General features: G+C 49.2%; 1 protein-coding gene across 1 annotated transcript; it reads left to right on the top strand.

Annotated features, from left to right (window-relative positions):
- Positions 1-1,824: 1,824 nt before the first annotated feature.
- SYPL2 (synaptophysin like 2) lies at positions 1,825-16,585 on the top strand. The gene is made up of 6 exons (XM_055584838.1): positions 1,825-2,150; positions 2,316-2,390; positions 9,540-9,664; positions 11,001-11,202; positions 12,134-12,325; positions 13,862-16,585. The coding sequence occupies exons 1-6, from the start codon at positions 2,097-2,099 to the stop codon at positions 14,006-14,008; spliced, it is 795 nt and encodes a 264-aa protein (XP_055440813.1). The 5' UTR covers positions 1,825-2,096; the 3' UTR covers positions 14,009-16,585.
- Positions 16,586-16,710: the final 125 nt, after the last annotated feature.

The following is a 16,710-nucleotide window of genomic DNA, read 5'->3' as shown; positions in this document are numbered from 1 at the left end:
AAAAACAATACTATGGTGAATGTGTATTATTTCTAGATACAGTCATACAGTCATGTATATAGTTATATATAGAGAGAGAAAAAGCACTAAAATGTACATGAGGCTAAGTAAAAACAAATGCAGGATGGGATAGTTGTTACTTACAGCAAGGAAAAAGGGAGAGAATGATATGAGGGTACACCCAGGGGTTCAATTTTACATGCAATTTTAATTTTGTTTTTAAAGAATAGATTTGAGACAAATGAGGAAGAGTGTTAAAATTTCACAAGGCTGATTGGTGGGTATATGGAATTTTGCTGTGTTATTCTGATTCTTCTCTGATTGCATTGTATTCCACATGCATATTGTTGTTGACATTGCTAATGAGTGTATTATTTCATGTGTGTAGTGTGGGTATTTACATACCTTATACCACTTAAGCTGCTGATCACTTTATGAAATAACGACAGAAATTATTATCTCTATTCCATAGAAAAGGAATCTCTGAGACTGCAGGATAATTTATTAACAGCTGGATTGAGGAGGGGGGCTTCCCAGGGGGCACTGTAGTGAAGAATCTACTTGCCAGTGCAGGAGATGCAAGAGATACAGGTTCAATCCCTGGGTCTGCAAGACCCCCTGGAGAAGGAAATGGCAACCTACTACAGTATTCTTGCCTGAGATACCCCATGGACACAAGAGCCTGGCAGGCTACAGTCCATAGGGCCACAGAGTTGGTCACAACTGAGCATGTAGGCACTCATGGATTGGGGACTCAGCAGTTCCTTGCTTAGCCTAGATTTGCATGCAAATCCACTGGAGAAATTCCCTTCAAGCCCAGGTGACTTGACCCCCCTCATTGACCACCTCCAAGCTTGGAAGGCACTTACTTAGGGGACAAATCGCATTAATAATAGCTAAATGTTCCCTCAGAAGTCATTCTGAAGTACCAGAAGGGACTTCCAGGAATGATACTCAGGCGATGGATACACATTTACAGCCAATTTTTAGACGGTGAAGGCAGTTTCTTTGACTATGCCCCACCCCCATCCCCACTGGCTCGCTCAGTGACTTTGGACAAATCACTTAACCTCTCAGTACTTAACATTTACACTCCTGTAAACCAAACGTGTAATATGCATCATTACTTATTCCGGCTCGTGCAGAACCCAATTTGAAAATTAGGGACCGATTTATGGTGGATCCTAAGTAATAACGTCAAATTTTCAACACAAAGTACATCTTCTGAGCCCTCTCCATTCCTCAAAGACTATTTTTCACTCTCATTTAAATGGCAGTGGCTATTTTAAAGGAGGCTGAGTTTATACTTTTCAATGATCCATAACTTTTAAATCACTAAGGTAAAAATGGTTTTTGCTGTGAAAAAATTAAAGCAACGCCTAACTAGACAGCAAAAACTGGGTATCTTCTATTGCCCTTTTCGTCTGTTCTGGCTTTGAAGATTTTGGGAGAAAGCAGTTTGCTAACCAGAAGTTTTAGAACTTTATTTCAGCACTGATAATAATGCTTTGATGAGAATGCTTTAGGTTCTACATGTTGAGGAAGAAGAAAGGCACTGAGAAGCTCCAAATCCAGGAAAGCTGGGAAAGATAAACTTGGGAGCCGGTGACTGCCAGCGCCCCGGGCCAGTTCCCCACTTGGGTTGTGGGTCGGGGTGGCCGCGGTGTCTCGCTGACCCCTGGAGGTTCTGGCAAAGAACCGGAGCCCCCTCGCGGCCGAACTGCCCGCAGAGGCCACAGGTCCCTTTAAGGCGTCCCGCGGGCAGGGACCCGGGAGTTAAGGGGGCGGGAGGACGGCTCGCGAGCGGGCGCCACGTGACTCGGCTGCCAAGTTGGTTCGCGAGTTTGACAGAAGTTTGAATTGGACTCGGGGGCTTTCTGCAGCCGGCTGGGCACAGCGGCGGCCGCGGCCTCGGAGAGCGCGAGCAGCAGCGCCCCCCGCGACTCACCCAGCCAGCCTGGATCCCGGGCGGCCGACGGCCGCTCCAGCTCCAGTACCGCCCGCTTCCCGCGCCGCGGGTCAGCAGCCCTCAGCCCCACCACAGTCCCCGCAGCCCCCGCAGCCCCCGCGCCGCGCCCCGGCCCCGCTGCGCCAGCATGTCCTCGACGGAGAGCTCCAGCCGCACCGCGGACAAGTCGCCGCGCCAGCAGGTACTCCCCTCACGCCCCTGAGGCTCCCTCTCGCCTCTCGTCCTCTACCCGGGTGTCGGGCCGACCCTTATTCCGCCCCTTCTCCTGCATGTGAGTGGGAGAAAGAGGGCAGCGCCCTCGCTGGTCCTCCACCGCCCTGACCCCGGGCGGGCTGTGTCTCTGCAGGTGGACCGCCTGCTCGTGGGGCTGCGCTGGCGGCGGCTGGAGGAGCCGCTGGGCTTCATCAAAGTTCTCCAGTGGGTGAGTTGCAGCCCCAGCCGAGGGCTATTTCGGGAGCCTGGGCTGTGACGCTGACCCTAAGCAATGTGGCCGGAGTTGGGGGGTAGGGTGGGGAGGTGCTGCGGCTGGCCGGGCGGAAGGGTGGGGGGCGGCGACAGGTGGGCGGGGGAGGGGTGGGCTGGGGTTGCTTCTCCAGCACTTGGTGGCAGGAGGGTGAGGAATGAGGCATGCGGAGTCCCGGATTCAGTCCTTCTATGTGCAAGGAGCTTTTGCCCAGGGCGCTCACATTTCACCCGGGCGAGAGGACCCGGGTGTAACCTTTCCAGAACTCTGATCCTGCACATACCACTCCTGGGTGGCGGGAGGGGGGAAGAGGACAAGGGGGACGAGGAAAGCTGCGGAGGGCAGAGGAGGGAAGGAGGCAGGCGACGGGTACCATCCTGTCCCCAGACCTGGAGGTGGACTCAAGGGACAGGGTCCTGGCTGGCAGGCCTGCTCTGTTGATATCACGAGTAATCTGCGTTGCTGTAACTGCGGGAGCAAGTGCGTGAATGAATGAATGGATTTCATGACCCTAGGATGAAATAAAGAAAAGAAAAATAAGACAATAAAAGTCAGCCAAAACGTGCCTTGTAGACTAAGATATGAAGAAGGCAATGGCAACCCACTCCAGTACTCTTGCCTGGAGAATCCCAGGGACGGTGGAGCCTGGTGGGCTGCCGTCTATGGGGTCTCACAGAGTCAGACACGACTGAAGTGACATAGCAGCAGTAGCAGCAACAGACTAAGATAGAACATTGAGCTGGAAAGCTGGGGCCTTAGGATACAGACCTGGACCTGCTTTTTCTATCTACTTGACCTTGGCAAAAATCTCTTCTTTGGGCTTCAGTTTCCAGTATTAATCAAATGTTGATCAGACCGTCCCTAGAGTCCCTTTCTGCTCTAAATGGGTTGGCATGCCAGAACATTACCCTGATTAGACTTATTCTGTGGCCTTGAAGAAATCATTTGCCCAGGGCCTCAGTTTCCCTGTAGTGGTATAGGGGAAACACCATCTTCTCCTGCCTGACTGGTACTTTGAGACCTTAGCATGTTCTCTGTCTGTCCCAGTGTATAAATTAGGATCCTGGACAGGTGCAGTCACTCTTTCAAATTATAAAGACCTGTCGGGAGCATTTAGCGCACTATCACAGAAGAGATTTGTTAGACAATCCGCACACCAAATGGTGTGTGAATAACTTAATTAATATGCTTTCAGCACAAAATTCAGCTGGGGAATAAGTTACCATTAATACTGAGGAGGATTGAGTTCTAAAGGGCTTTTAACTCGCTGGAGACAGGAGTTAACACTGTGTCACTGATTCGTAAATCGTCCTTTGGATGAGAATCATCAGATCTGGAATTTGTAAGCAATAGTGCATTTGGGGTTATCTTCCCATATCTGAGACCCTGACTGGGGCTACAGGCCAGCCTGGGGAGCTCCCAAGTGCAAACTCTGGGACCTAGTGGGGACTTTCCACTCTCCCTACTGCCTCAAGAGCATTTGGAATGACTGCTGACTGAGCTCTTTCACCTCTCCTCACTTCCCTGCTCTGACGCACCCCTTGAGTATCTGAGGGGGCCATGGAAGAGTGATCTTAAGGCTCTATGTGTCTGCTATCCAGAGCTGGGAAGCCATTATGAGCAATCCAGAGGAGCAGAACCGGAAATAAAACAGTATGGTTTTATCATTAAACTAGACAATTGGATCTAAGGGAAATTTGAGAAAGACTGTCAAGGGATGAGGAAAACAATGAGGTTATTAGACCACGGAATCATCCTCCATGGGGGGCGGATTCTGAAAGGCTTCTTTCTTCAACCTTTCTATCCTTTTCCCAAACCTCCCCCAGCCAACACCCATAACATTTCTTTAAGGCTGCACAAAGCAATGCCTGGTCTCGTCCACAGTCAGCTCTGATCCCTAAGAGTTAAAACCTGTTTGACTTTTAAGATCCTCAGTTTCTTAGAGAGGAAGTTATGCTTTTCTCTCATAATACTCAATCCAGGAGTCCATGGCTAGGCTCTGAACTCAGCTTTCATTCAAAGGGTAGCCTCATAAAGAGATATGCTTTTCTTTTACTGCCAACCTGGTAACCTGAATTCAAAGTGAGTTTCACTTGCCCTGAGTCTCTCCAGGTGAACACAGGAACTGGCCCCAGGAACCAGCACCAAAATGACAGTGAAAATATCATTTGGGACTTTTTGCATATTTCCTGCTTGGAGGGATCAAATAGTCCTGTCTCGACAAAGGGAAAAAAACACCACAGACAAAGCTTGCAGTTATTGTAATGATAACTGAAAACTCTGTTGTCACTATTACCAAAAAAGCAAAGCTTTTACTGGAATCCTGGTGAGATAAAGTAATGTTATTCTTCTATTAGCGTATATTTAAAAATTTTTAACATGAACTAATCTCACCTCAATTTCAGTTCTGGGGTCTCACTGAGTCTACAGTAAGCTAGGCAAAGAACATGGGCATATACCAATTATTAGAGAACTAGTTTTTCTCAGCTTTCTAGCTATGGAAGCTGGGGTAAGTGATGAAATCTTCGTGGGTCTAAGTTTCTTATCTGTAAATGAGGGTAAGATACATCTCATGAGCTCTCTGGAAAGATTACAGAAAGCAATATCTGTAAAGCATTGGAGCATCTGAGAAGACCATGGTGAGCCTGGCAATCCAAGAGGTATTCAATAAGTATTGGTTCCCAGACCTCTCATTCTTCCTGACTTTCCCCCTTATGCAGACTGTCAGCTAGACTTGTCCTTTGGTAAGATCATTTAGATGTTACTGCCAAATCCCTACTCTGTTCTTGTTCATTAGCTAAGTTGTGTCCAACTCTTTGTGATCCCATGGACTGTATCAAGCCAGGCTTCCCTGTCCTTCACCATCTCCTGGAGTTTGCTCAAACTCATGTCCATTGAATCAGTGATGCAATCCAACCATCTCTACCTCTGTTGCCCCCTTTTTCTCCTTATCCTCCTTCTCCTCTTTAGCCCCCTCTGAGGGTAAGGTATGAATCGCTTGGATTATTCAGTCAGTGTTCCAATGAAAATGAAAGCGAAAGTTGCTCAGTCATGTCCAACTCTTTGCAACCCCATGGGTATAGTCCATGGAATTCTCTAGGCCAGAATACTGGAGTTGGTAACCTTTCCCTTCTCCAGGGGATCTTCCCACCCAGGGATCGAACCCAGGTCTCCTGCTTTGCAAGCGGATTCTTACAAGGGAAGCCCACTGTTCCGATAATGTCGTATTATTTTTAACTGGGCATGCCCTTGATCAGTAACTCACCTTTGAGGTACCAAAGTCACTTATTTGGCTCTGGGGTCTCGGTAGTGAAAATAAGGTATTTCAATAAATATGGAGAATTCAAAAGCACACCATCAGAGTCTGTAACAACCAATGAGATGACTGTGGGAATAGGCTTTGGGGGAGAACTTGTCTTCCTTGTGCTCTGCGCTAAGTGGAAATGTTAGTGTTCTCAGGACTGACAAAGGTTATCACCAAAAAGCAAGTCAGCACCAAAGTGGAGCCTCATCCTTAAACTAGCAAGGTTATTCTTACATCTTTCCAAAAGAGATGCAGAGGCAGGAGAAAGAGGAAGAGGAGGAGGAGGAGAGTATGGCCACTGCTGTTCCCAGCAATGCAGGTCCATGAGGAAGAAGGCTAGTTGGTATCAGAGCCCCGGAGATGCCCCTTGTCTCAGGGTCTCCATCTTTCCTTGGCTTCTGTTCTTCATGACCAGCTTGGTGCCTAGTAACAGGGGTGATTACTGGTCTTCTGCACTCTTCCCTGTGGCTCAGTCCCCTGACACAGTTCAGGAAAAAAGCATATCTGGTGCAGAAAGGTGGAAGGAGCTAGGAAAGCATCTTTCTCTGCTCCTGCATCCCAAGGTGCACAGCTACTTCCTCCCTCTTTGCAATCCTCCCTGCACAGAGTGGAGATCTCTTTTTTCAGCCTTCATAATTCTGTGATCCTGGGTTATGTTTTGGCTGTTATTTGAGCATGACTCCTTTCTGGATGCAAACTCTTGAGAGCAGGTACTGGTCTTATTCATCTTGGATTCTGCAGCGTCTGGCACAAAGTAGATACTCGATAACTCTTTGTTGATTAATGAATGGATGACATAGAAAGAGCAGTGAACTGGCAATCAGGAGTTGTGAATTCTAAGCTTGGCTCTCACATTGGCTAAATGTGACCTTGGGAAAGTCACTTAATCTTTTGGGACTTCAGTTTCCACCTCTATGAAATGAGACTGTTGCGCCTGATAATCTCTGAGATCCTTTTTGCTCTGCTGTTCTGTGAACCTGAGAGATTTTCCTGAGATTCCACTGTCCGTTCACTTAATAGCAAACTGTCATCTGTTATCTGACACCTTCTGACTGTGTTGTTCTGATTTAACCATATATTCTGGTTAATAAAATTATATAAGTTGTTTAGAGACTCCTGACTTTCAAAGAATCAGAATAGAAGAGAATACAGTTAATACTAATGTTACTATGGGTGTATTTTGCCCATGGAGGAATCATAAAGCAGGGTTCAGGATTTTTAGAACCTCAAGCCTGTCTTCTGGACATAGCAGAACTTTCTGCAATGATGGAAAAGTTCTATAATCTGTGTGGTTCAGTATGGAACCTGCTAGTCACATGTGGCTAGTGAGCACTTGAAATGTGGATAGTGTGACCGAGCCACTGAATCTTAAATGTTATTTAATTTTAATTAATTTAAATGTAAATAGCCACATTTGGCTAATTGCTACCATAGTGGATAGTGAAGCTCTAGGGTACAAGCTCCATGAAGACAGATTTTGTTTTTCTTTTTTGTTTACTAATAAGTCATATTGCCTAGAACAATGCCTGGGACATAATAGATGCTCAATAAATGACATCTTTCTGTAGCTGGTCAGGAGTGCCAGTCAAGAGAGTGCTGGTAAAACAGAAGCTCTATAACTAACTGTTCATTGCCCTAGGTGAGAAGTGCCAACTTTTAGGGGGGACCTATACAGAGCCACTCACTAACTGCCAACAGTAAAAATATATCCAACTGTCTGCCCTTCCTAGAATGGTACATCCTAATTGTGTCCAGTTCTGGACACCAGAAGCTAAGAGGAACAAAGAAACTTCCATGAGGACTCAGAACCACAGAGCTGACAAAAGATTAGAGAATCCTTATGAGGATGAGCTAGAAGAGTGCCACGGTTATGCCAGGGAGGCAACTTGGAGTATGTAAAGGTAATGATGCAGAGGTTTTGAGTGACTTCTCTTCAGTTCTGTCAAGAAGATGAGCAAACAGGGTTCTACTGTGGCCTCTGTAGTTTAAGTCAGATCAGGAGGTTATTCAGGCACTGGAGAGAGATTATACTATCTCCTTTCCTGGAGGAGTGTTAAGATGGAGACAATTCTTGTTTGTTCGAATTAAACCTCCTAGAAACAGAGAGGTACCCATTATGACCTTTAGAGAGGGGTCAGTGGCTCCAGCCTGGAGAAGATCTGCCAGGCCAGGCGATGCAAGATGGGGCAGTGGCACCGGACACCACCCAGGGCCAGAGCGCAGCTGCTGGCAAACCCAGCCAAGAACACATGGAGAGAGCTACCCTCAGGGTGAGAGAACCACAGAGCTGGAAAGGCCTTGGGATGGCCTGCTCCAAACCTCTCGTTTTACAGATGAGGAAACTGAGATGCAGAGACCAGAATGGCTTGTTAGAGGTTACTGGCTCATTAGTGACAGGACCAGGACTAGGACCCAGATTTCCAGACTCCTAACCCAGTTCTCTTTTCCTTCCACAACACTATCGAGCATTAGCAAGATACCATGCACACAACACTATTCTATCAACTCTGGATGCAGGGTTGGGATGTGAATTAGCTGTCTTCTAGGTAATTCATGTCTGAGATACTGAATCACAAAGAAACATACAAAAAGTGAACAATTAACAGAGTAAGCTCACTGCTTAACACAAAGGATTATATCATGCACAAGCCAGTGGTAAGAACACAGGAAATGGGGCCTCAACAGATGATGTGGGAGAATAAGAAATTCCAATTTCTCACCTTCTTTTCTAACCAAAGTGTGTGTCCCCAGGAAGAAATTAGAAAATTGTAGGATGAGGAAATTCCATTTCATTCAAGATAGGAGGTTTAGTAACATGTGATGAAAGGTGAAGAGGAAAACAATTCAAGTAATCTGAAATGCCTTTGGTTCTCAACACCGAGAAATGGCAGCATCAACAGATTATAAAGTGAAACACCACTGGGGAAATAGCAAAGGCTGATAAGGCAAGTGGAGGATACTTTTTTCTGGGTTTGAGCCAGGACTGCCGGCAACCCAGCCAGGACTGTTGCTGAAGGAAAGGTGCCTTTAGGGGAAGAGAAGTTAGCTGGTGGTACCGTGGGACAGCAGCCCAGCCCCTGCCCCCTTGGTCCCTCTGAAGGCTTGGCAGAAGTGGTCCCCTCCAGCTATATCTCCACTGAGGCAGGAAGTCACTGTAAGTTAGCAAGAAGGTAATGACAAGATTGAATGATGCCTTCAAAGGAGAAATGGAAAGAATTCCATGCATGCCTGATCTCAGTTGGCACAGGGGAATTTCTAGAATGCCTCTCCCTTGGGGAGGAAATTCAAGTGCACCTTTGAGATAGAAGTTTCCAAAGCCTAAATTGCTTTGTGTTAGTCATCATCTTAAGGAGGCTATCTGTGGTCTCCAATGTCACATCCAGTGGGGAGACCTAGAAACTGCCCATTTCTCCCTCTTCATTTCCCTCCCAGGTACCAGTCAAAGTCAACCCTATGCATTTGGTGATTTGGTCCAGCATCCTGTGCAGTGAACAGAGCACCCTGAGGCTGGGAGACCAGCAGAAGCCATGGGTCCCTGGCCAGAAGGGACTTGATTAAAGGGACTCCTGGGAATGGCTACCCACTCCAGTATTCTTGCCTGGAGATTCCATGGACAGAGGACCCTAGTGGACTATAGTCTGTGGGGTCGCAAAGAGTCAGACATGACTGAGTGACTTTCATTTTCACTTTCACTTGGCCCCATCCCATATCTGCACCTGCTAGGAGTGAGAGGGTGGTTCAGAGGGATAGATCTTGGCCAGTTGAGACCTTCTGACTCTCAATCGGGCTTCACTCTCTCTCAGCTCTTTGCTATTTTCGCCTTCGGGTCCTGCGGCTCCTACAGCGGGGAGACAGGAGCAACGGTTCGCTGCAACAACGAAGCCAAGGATGTGAGCGCCATCATTGTTTCATTCGGCTATCCCTTCAGGTGAGCATGAGCTGATTCTGACCCAGCACATCCTCTCTCATTGGATTGGTAGGACCTGCATGGTCTTTTCCTCCTCCAGAAACCTAAAGACCTTTTGTTGTGTGCCACTCCAGTTTCAAATAGAATTACAAGGCACAGGCCCTTCCTGCCCTTTAGGAATTTCAGACAGGAGAAGGCAATGGCACCCTACTCCAGCACTCTTGCCTGGAAAATCCCACGGACGGAGAATCCTGGTGGGCTGCAGTCCATGGGGTTGCTATGAGTCGGACACCACTGAGCGACTTCACTTTCACTTTTCTCTTTCATGCATTGGAGAAGGAAATGGCAACCCACTCCAATGTTCTTGCCTGGAGAATCCCAGGGACGAGGGAGCCTGGTGGGCTGCCATCTCTGGGTCACACAGAGTTGAACACGACTGAAGCGACTTAGCAGCAGCAGCAGCAGCCAGAGAAAAATATAAGGGAAACTCAGATAAACCCTTGTTTTAATAATGTTCCAGTCTATGAATAACCAATAGCAGGTAATGACAGCTCCTACAGAAAGAACCCCACTGTGTGGGGTGGAGACTTATAGGAGTCTGGGCTAGTTGGGCAAGTCTCTTCTACCCTCCATAGCCTCCTCCCTGCCTTGAAGGTAAGGAAGCCTTTCAGTACTCAGATCCTAAAGAGCTGAAGGGGGACACTCACCTGTACCACCAGAATACAAGGAGGCACACCTTGACCAGGAGGTAGAAGGGAATACTCTTTCCTGGGTATCTAGGAGCTTAGAGAGGGGGGAGCCCAAGTGTTCAGAGGAGAATAGGGACAGGGCTCACCTCTTCAGAAATTTCTAGTAGCAGCATCCAAGTTAGATCAGCTGTCTCTTGCACATAATAGTGTGTTTGTTTTTGGTCTAATGTAGTCTCACTGGGGGACTTAAAGTCTGAGAACGGGTAATTCCAATCTTAACTTGGGCACAGTGCTTTCCCAGGGGCAGAATGAAGCTGATTCCCCTGATGGTTTGGCTGACAGAAATAGATGAACTATATATATTGTGGTTATGACTTAAAGGGTCCTGGAGATACTTGGGAATACAGGGTCACCGTGTCTGGGCAGGGTAGATGAATGTGGGGTGGTGGCCGAGCGGGAGGTAGAGTTTGGCCAGAATTCCAGGGAAATTCCTGTCTTGACTCCAAGTTTCCCTCCACAAACTTTCCTCCCTACATGCCCCTTTCTCGGCTCTGCAAGAGTCCTTGGGCGAGAACTGGAGCAGGACTACCCCTGGGCCAGGGAGGGCCTGCTGCTTGCACAGGGAGAGGATTACCCTGAGCTCAGGGTTGGCTTCATGCCACCTGCAGGTTGAACCGGGTCCAGTATGAGATGCCCCTCTGTGACGATGAATCCACCTCCAAGACCATGCACCTCATGGGAGACTTCTCTGCCCCCGCTGAGTTCTTCGTGACCCTGGGCATCTTTTCCTTCTTCTACACCATCGCTGCGCTCGTCATCTACCTGCGTTTCCACAAACTCTATACAGAAAATAGGCGCTTCCCACTGGTGGTGAGTGGGCACAGCCAGGAGGGATGGGGTGGGGAGGGGATACTGAGGAAGTGTACATCCTGGGCTGAGGACAAGCATGGCAGCTTTCCTGGGTCCCTGACCCTCGCAGGTGAACCTCCTCGATCTCCCTGCCAGCTCTTTGCTGTTGGTCCCTTTGGGTGCTGGGGCTGCCAGGTCCTTGGGCCTGTAGAAGGCCCATGTCTCAGGGCTCTGTGTCTACCGACTTCCCATCACTTGCTCTGCTCACAGGAGGCACAACAGCTTCAGGAAGCAGGCTCTGGAGTCAGATTTGCTTGGGTTCAAACCCCAGCACTGTCCCTTACTAGCCATATGCTCTTGACAAGTTATTTAACCTCTCTAAATGTCAGTTTCCTTGACTAGAAAATGGAAAGAAAACAATAACTATCTCACTGTTTTGGAAGGATAAAATATCTGGTATAAAAACATCTAGTATATAGTTAGCCTCCATAAGTGCTAGCTATTATTAATACTATTTCCCCTTTGCTTTCTCCTTATCCTAGGCATGCAAGGTGGAAAGGGTGCCTTAGGGGATCCCAACTTATCTCCTGTAGTCTGCCCTAACTCTACCACCAGGTGTAACTGAGCAATGGTGATCAAAGCAAAGGCTGGGGCAGGGGAACGTGGTGCGTTTAGGCTGCTTGGGCTTGGGGATGACACTGACCAATAGATGACTTGTTCCCTGACCTCAGTTCTGAGGGCATGGGCAAGGGTAGCCCTGGCTGGCAGGATTCTCTTGATGGCAGATTCCCCAGAATGATCTAGGCTCCCTGAGCCTCCAGGTGTCGGGTAGGATGAAAAGAGGCAGCTGTCCTGGGACCCCAGGATCACAGTGCGTTAGGGCAAGAGGAAAAGAAGTGCAGAATCATGGATTCCTTTCTGACTGTATTTCCTGTCCCTCTGCTCCTCCCAGGACTTCTGTGTGACTGTCTCCTTCACCTTTTTTTGGCTGGTAGCTGCAGCTGCCTGGGGCAAGGGCCTAACTGATGTCAAGGGGGCCACACGGCCATCCAGCCTGACTGCCGCCATGTCTGTGTGCCATGGAGAGGAAGCGGTGTGCAGTGCCGGGGCCACACCCTCCATGGGACTGGCCAACATCTCCGTGGTGAGAGTTGTGGCCACTGATGGGGTCTGGGGGAGGCAGCACTGTCCCTGATGCCCAGGCCAGTCACAGCAGTAGGGGCTGAGAAGAACAGGGAGGGTGTCCTCACAGCTGGTATCCCCAGCACCTGCAGCCAGCACATCCCCTCTGCTTCACGCTGGCTGCTGGCCTCTGGCTGACCCCAAGGGACATTTGGGAAGGGCCACTCAACCGCCCGTTTCTTCCCTCTTCTGCCCTCTGCCTCCCATTTCCCCCCGTTCTCCCCACCTCCTGGCATGCTCGTTGAGACCACCTCCCACTCCTCCTGTCTCTTTATGTGTATGTGTGTATACACAGACGAGCACATGAAGAGGGCGCCTAGGGCTGTGGTGGGGCTCAAAGCTGGGAGCTGACCCAGAGTGCATGAGAAGGAGCTCCAGGCTGGACAAGAGTTTTGGGCAGTGGTGGGTCCAGCTGATATGCATGTATTGGCCACCTTAGCTAGAACATCAAAATATCTCTATATCAGTTAGTAAATAGCTAAGGCCTTGAGTTTTGCAAATGTACCCCTGTCATCCCAGCCACCTCAGCCCTTCCCTGGAAAGCTTTGGCTTAAACATCCCCAGATAGAGACCTGGGTTCGATCCCTGGGTTGGGAAGATCCCCTGGAGAAGGGAAAGGCTACCTACTCCAGTATTCTGGCCTGGAGAATTCCATGGACTGTATATCTATGGGGTCGCAGAGTCGGACACGACTGAGAGACTTTTACTTAGGGAAATCTCTCCCTGAAAATGGTCAAAACATCCCCAAAGCCCAGTAACTGAAAGGTTTAATGGCTGGTACACCAGGGAGCTTTCTAGACCTTGCTGGAATTTTGATGATAGGTTCCACCTCCCTGCCCCCCCCCCAAGACTGTACTGTAAAAATGTTCACGTACAGTGAAGTTGAAAGAATTTTTACAATGAACACCCACACACTAATCAACTAGACTGTACCATTAACATTTTACTAGACTTGCTTTATCACATATCTATCTGCCTCTGTTCATCTATCAATCCATCTTATTGTTAATGCATTTCAAAGTTAATTGCAGACATCTGTACACCTCCCCTAAATACTTCCTGCTGATAGTTTTTTAAGTATTTTGAGTAAATATTTGGATAGAGCCAGCTGGGTGGCTGCCCTAGGAAAGAAGCACCTTGGACAGCTCTGGCCCCGCCCACCCCAGGAGGCCCCAAGGATGCTGGGCGAGGCACCATGAGAGCCCTTGCTCTTTGCTCTGCTTTGCATGATGCTCCACTCCAGGAATCACATTCTCCCAGCGACCAAGCCACAATTTGGGTGCATGCTACAGACAGAGTTAGATACCTTCATCAGAGAGCTCCTTAATGGGTGATGGCCCTAAACCGTGCTCCTACACCCAGTCCTCTGTCTTTCAGTCTTTCTAACCCTCTGTGCTTCCCTCCCTCAACCTCATGCAGGCATCCCTCCTCCCTGTTCCCACAATGCCTTCCTTCCTATTCTCATGACCTCCCTCCTCCCCCTACCATGTCTTTGCAGCTCTTCGGCTTTATCAACTTCTTCCTGTGGGCCGGGAACTGTTGGTTTGTGTTCAAGGAGACCCCGTGGCATGGGCAGGGCCAGGACCAGGGTCAGGGCACCAGCCCGGAGAGCGCAGCTGAGCAGGGAGCGGTGGAGAAGCAGTAAGCAGCCCCCAGCTACTCCCGAACAGAACAGCACAGAACAGCACCTCTTCAACCACCTCCGGCTTCCAGGACCTCCCTCTTCCTTCTCCTCCAACTTCCCTCCCCCATCATTCTGGGCTTTGAGACGTCTTCACTGATGGGCAGGCACCAGCTGTCGGAAACCTGGGCAGCCCTCCCAGTGCCTTCCTATCCCTCCTCTTCCTGGAGTCCCAGATGGCAGGAGCTCAGTGCTTCTTGTCTACTGCCTGGACCCAGGCATCTTCCTTGGGGTCTTACATGTACCCTCACAGCCTCTGAGAACCAGCCTCTGCTGCAGGCAAGGGCTGGGGTCAGGAGACCTGAGACTGGTTCCTTGCTGCCACTTCTGTCGATCTGTCCAGCTTCAATAAATGTGGGGGGAGGGGAAATTGGTTGGCAGCCTTCTCCCTGCTCTCTTGCATGGAGTGCCCACCAGTGGTTTAGTGACCTCTCTTCAGTGGCTGTCATCAAGGCCCCATGTCTGCACTGACCTGACATCAGTCTGAGCTCAGTATGTTCCCCACTCGCTCCTCTGGCCCCTGTTTGCCCACAGAGTCCATCATGTTTGAACCCAGGAGGCTGACTTGCCTAGAAAACAGCCTTCCAGAGGGTCCCAATTGCAACTGAGTTGCAACTTTAACAAACAGTAGCCAGGAAACTTGCTGGGAAATCAGTTTTTTCTATTCCTTTAGTTCTCCCACCCCTCCCTGCTGGGGCACTTTCCACCAATACTCTCAACTCCTACTTGCCCTAGAAACTCTACCTTTCTCCCTGTCCTCCTTCTTGGGCTTGTCTTACACTTGGGATACAAGATGAGGGGGTGAGGAGGCTCTGTTTCAGCCCTCCCCACCTCCTGCCTCTCTGTCCAGCTCCTTTCCCCAGCCTCTTGGATCTGAAGCATTCAAGATCCCTTTCTGAGTCTGTTCAGGCCTTCCTTTCATTCCTGTGGGGCCAGCTAGGGGCTCTAGAAGGAGGGAAAAGGACCATCACGAGTCTAAGCTGCCCCAGAGCCCCGGGACATGGATGGATGGGCCCACTTCCCCTTCACTCTCTTCTTTTTTTTCTCCTCCCTGCTCCTTCTCTGGATGCTGGTTCACATTTCTCCTTCTCACCTTTATGAAAGAATATGCCCTCTCATTTTGTCCTCCATTCCTCCTCTGTCTCCTCATTTTTTTCCAGGCTCTATCCCCCCACCCCTCACCCCCACCTCAGTCCAGAGCAGGCCGATGCTATTGGTGCTTCTTCACTTCGGGACCCAGTTCCATATTTGTCCTTGGTGTGTCTCCTCTTCCTGACACCTCCTTCAGTCCCTCTCTGGACCCCAGGGCCCAGGAGTCACTGCTGACTGGATAAGGGCCACCTGCCTCCCATGCCACTCAAAACATTTCAGTCTGCCCTGGCCATAGAGCTGCCCAGGGAAGAATGACAAAGGCAGAATCCAGCCATTTTCCAAACCAGTGCCAGTTAGCCCATTTGTCATCCCAAAGGTGGGTGTGTCCTGTGCCAGTTTCTCCTCAGGACTGAGTCAACCCCTCCAACCTCCTCACCTTCCTCAGCACCCTCCAGAGTGCATGTGCATTACCGGGGAACCCGGGTGGCAGGACCTTTGACTTTGGGCCAATCTTTTGGGTCAGAGTTTCCCCGCTTGATGGGGGAGTGTGAGATTTATATCTTCAAATGCCCCAGAGTCCTTCAGTGAAAAATTAGGTATTTTGTTTTTTTAGCTTTCGGGGAGAGGATTTGAGGAGGGAAGCTGGGAGATGGGGATGAGGGTGTTTCTAAGTCTGAACCTCTCTCTGTCCTGAGCTGTCCCTGTGATTACTCAAGGACAAGGTGGGACAGCTTTGCCTGCAGCTCCAGAGCCTCAGAGAACAAAGGGGTTCCTTCATGGTTCTTCAGGTTGGCCCCTGTGAGGGTCTGTGCGCAGCTTCTACTGGAACTATGTTTCATTCTGTGTACGTATTTATAATTCATCTGAAATGTGATGGATAAAGTGTTCTCATTTGGGGGGCCTAAGTTACTAACTGGCCCTTCAGCTAGGGAAAGGGGGTGGGTAGGTATACACTCCTACCAAGGACTCCTAGCCCAGAACTCTCCCTTGGGCCAAGAAGGCTCTTTTATCCTCTTCAAGTGGCTGGCTTGTTCTCAGCCAGAAGAGCCTTGATCTAGGCTATGGCCTCTCTCTTCATGGCCATCCTAAAAGGAAAGGCTGCTTCACCTCATTACTTTTAGAGGGCTGGACTGTCCTCAGAGGACTCATGTTCCCTCCAACCAGGGCTGGCATCACCACTTTGCCTAGTGGGGCCTGAGATAGGACAAGGTGTCTGGTTTCTCCAGCTGCCGGGAGGAAGCCAGCTGGCGGGGCACTTGCCTTTGCCCTAGTAAATTCTGACCCTGCCAGGATGCCCACCTTGGACCTTTTCTGAACACGAGTTCCCTCCACTATTATGGTCATAGATGTCCTTCTTCTGGGATTGCAGATCAGGGGTGGGGGGAGAATGTTGCATGTTGTTTTCTGGTGCTTGTCATTATACATATGAATAAACAGTGCTTCAAGCATTTGCCATGAAGGAGCCAAGAATGTAGCCCTTATGGGGATTTTTTTTCCTCCTCCCCTTGCTTTAAGTTCTTGGACAAATATCAGCATTTTCAACCAAAACATCATTCTACTCCTCTCCACTCTGC

Source organism: Bubalus kerabau, chromosome 6, assembly GCF_029407905.1.
Source record: "Bubalus kerabau isolate K-KA32 ecotype Philippines breed swamp buffalo chromosome 6, PCC_UOA_SB_1v2, whole genome shotgun sequence".
NCBI lineage: Eukaryota > Metazoa > Chordata > Mammalia > Artiodactyla > Bovidae > Bubalus > Bubalus kerabau.
This window is presented reverse-complemented; position numbering and strand designations above follow the sequence as displayed.